We start from the raw sequence: 1,972 nt of genomic DNA on the forward strand, positions 1-1,972 counted from the left end.
CAATCCTCATAACCCAGATGAGATTAAACAATTCGTTGTTTGCCACAGTTCATTTAGAGAAGGAGAAATTCAGTAGCGGTTATGAAAGGTTTTTAGCCTTGCCAAAGAAATAAAATAGAGAATAGAGCGACATCTGCTGGCCACAGAGATACATCACAGCCAGAAATAATATCTTATTACAAGATTAAAAGAAAGGGTTAAAAGAAAGTTTGTAAAAATAGCAATGACAATAATAATTCCGAAGTAATGTAATTGACTTTTTTTTACTGTGTGCATTTAGTTTTATTCTTTGTGGTTCTTTTTTCTTTTCTTTTCCTTTTTAAAATTTCATGTGGCTTCATCAACCAGAAACCACATCACACTTTGATGCTTCACTTTTACTGGAGGCAATGCAGTGTGTATTAACCCAGCGAATGCAGGATTTCATTCTTTTAGATCAAAGTTCGGATTTCACAATGAAAGCAAACAAAAACAAGCTTTAGAATAAATTTCATTTTATTTTTTTATTTTTTTATTTTGCATTTTCAGTATATGTTTTGCTGTACAATAGCTTATACACAGACAAATAAAAGAAAATCAATCTGAAGATTTGATGGTTTGAAAATAGATTCATACACCAAGAGATCTGCTTGGTTATACTGTTATTAAAATGTTCATTTCACACTCGGTTATGCTGATCTTGGGGTGGTGGCATTCTTCGACCGGATGGATTCAATGATTTTCTTTACCCACTGCATGGTTGGATCAGCACAGAGTTGTTTATCACCCACCGTCTTTAAGCTAAAACAGAGACAAAAAATTAATGATACTGACAACTTGTATATATTTTTTTTAAATATATCTGTAAGCATACTAGATATATACTAGTCTGCTTATTTTGAACTCTGGAGTCACTTACAGCACGCCTTCCATTGCACACCGTTTGTCTGTGTATTCGAAGCTCGTCACTCTGTTGGCTGGAAAACGTTTGTGGAGGAACTGAAAACAGCATTTTTCCGGACCGAATGTGCCTGAAAACATTATAGAGATATAAAGAACTATTAAAAGAAATCCAAGTGGAAAATTATGTCACTATATCACCGTAAAATTGTTTTTACAGTTGGCTGTTTTGTGTGTCTGTGAACTTTTCAAAATCACAGGACTATGATTGTTGCAGTAATGTTGTGTTAAGAGGCCTCAGTTCAGTTTGTCTGTATTTTTAAGAATAACAATGTCTTTCATTTTAGCTTTTGTTCATCTAAGACTTCTTTTTTAAATCGGTTCCTTTTTTGGCCTTTCAGCAAACACGATCACGCTTAATTAAAAAAAAAGTTCAAATGACCAAATTTTGACTTTTGAAAGACAGAAAAGGAGGAGCAATTTGCCCTTTACGAGAAAAATAAGGAGCATGCAGTAATCTTACTGTCAGACGTAACGAGAGACGACAAAAGAACGATGCAGGCCATCAGAATGACGGGGTTCTTCATCATCATCATCTTCTTCTTTGGTGTTGTTGTCCTGCTTGTCTCTGTTTTTCTCTTCAGTCTGCTTGCTCACCTGCACAGCTCGGTGTCTGTCTTCTTTCACACAGCCCCTCTCCCTTTTATTAAGCTGATATCATATGCATGTGTACGCGTGTGCACATACGTGCATGCGTCTCTGTGCAGAACATGTACAAGGTAGCAGAACAAGTTCCATTACAAAAATATATGAGTTGCAACTCCCCAACATGCAAACAAAGTGCGGTTATGTGGTCAGCAGGGGAAAGAAGAATCGGGGGAGGAGGGCAAATGATGCTGTGGTTGAAACCTGTTTCTCTGAAATTGAAAACACAACTTCTCCACCTGAGTCACCTAATGTTGCTGTATGTGTGAGCGTATCTGTACTTGAGCATATGCATAATTGTGCATTCTGCAGATGCATTGCGGTTTTAAGCTTGTCTCATTGTTACAAGATAAGATAAGATGAGTTAAAATAAAATAAGATAAAATTA

General features: G+C 36.1%; 1 protein-coding gene across 1 annotated transcript; it reads right to left on the reverse strand.

The window, feature by feature from the left end:
• Positions 1–477: 477 nt before the first annotated feature.
• LOC146691647 (monocyte chemotactic protein 1B-like) lies at positions 478–1,573 on the reverse strand. Its single transcript, XM_085431554.1, has 3 exons — positions 1,403–1,573; positions 899–1,010; positions 478–780 (listed from the first exon to the last, which is right to left on the reverse strand). Exons 1-3 carry the CDS (start codon positions 1,473–1,475, stop codon positions 669–671), a joined length of 297 nt encoding a protein of 98 aa, XP_085287680.1. The 5' UTR covers positions 1,476–1,573; the 3' UTR covers positions 478–668.
• Between the last annotated feature and the right edge of the window lie 399 nt (positions 1,574–1,972).

This window comes from Copadichromis virginalis, linkage group LG15, assembly GCF_057382275.1.
Source record: "Copadichromis virginalis isolate Kocher_CV1m ecotype Utaka linkage group LG15, C_Virginalis_male_GT1.1, whole genome shotgun sequence".
NCBI classification, from domain to species: Eukaryota; Metazoa; Chordata; class Actinopteri; order Cichliformes; family Cichlidae; genus Copadichromis; species Copadichromis virginalis.

Excerpts from the sequence above, each read along its gene's own strand:
- LOC146691647 (XM_085431554.1), bottom strand. The coding sequence starts at position 1,475 with ATGATGATGATGAAGAACCCCGTCATTCTGATGGCCTGCATCGTTCTT. Across the intron at positions 1,011-1,402 it reads GTCTCTCGTTACGTCTGACA|GCACATTCGGTCCGGAAAAA; the intron begins GTAAGATTACTG and ends TAATGTTTTCAG. Across the intron at positions 781-898 it reads TGTGCAATGGAAGGCGTGCT|CTTAAAGACGGTGGGTGATA; the intron begins GTAAGTGACTCC and ends TCTCTGTTTTAG.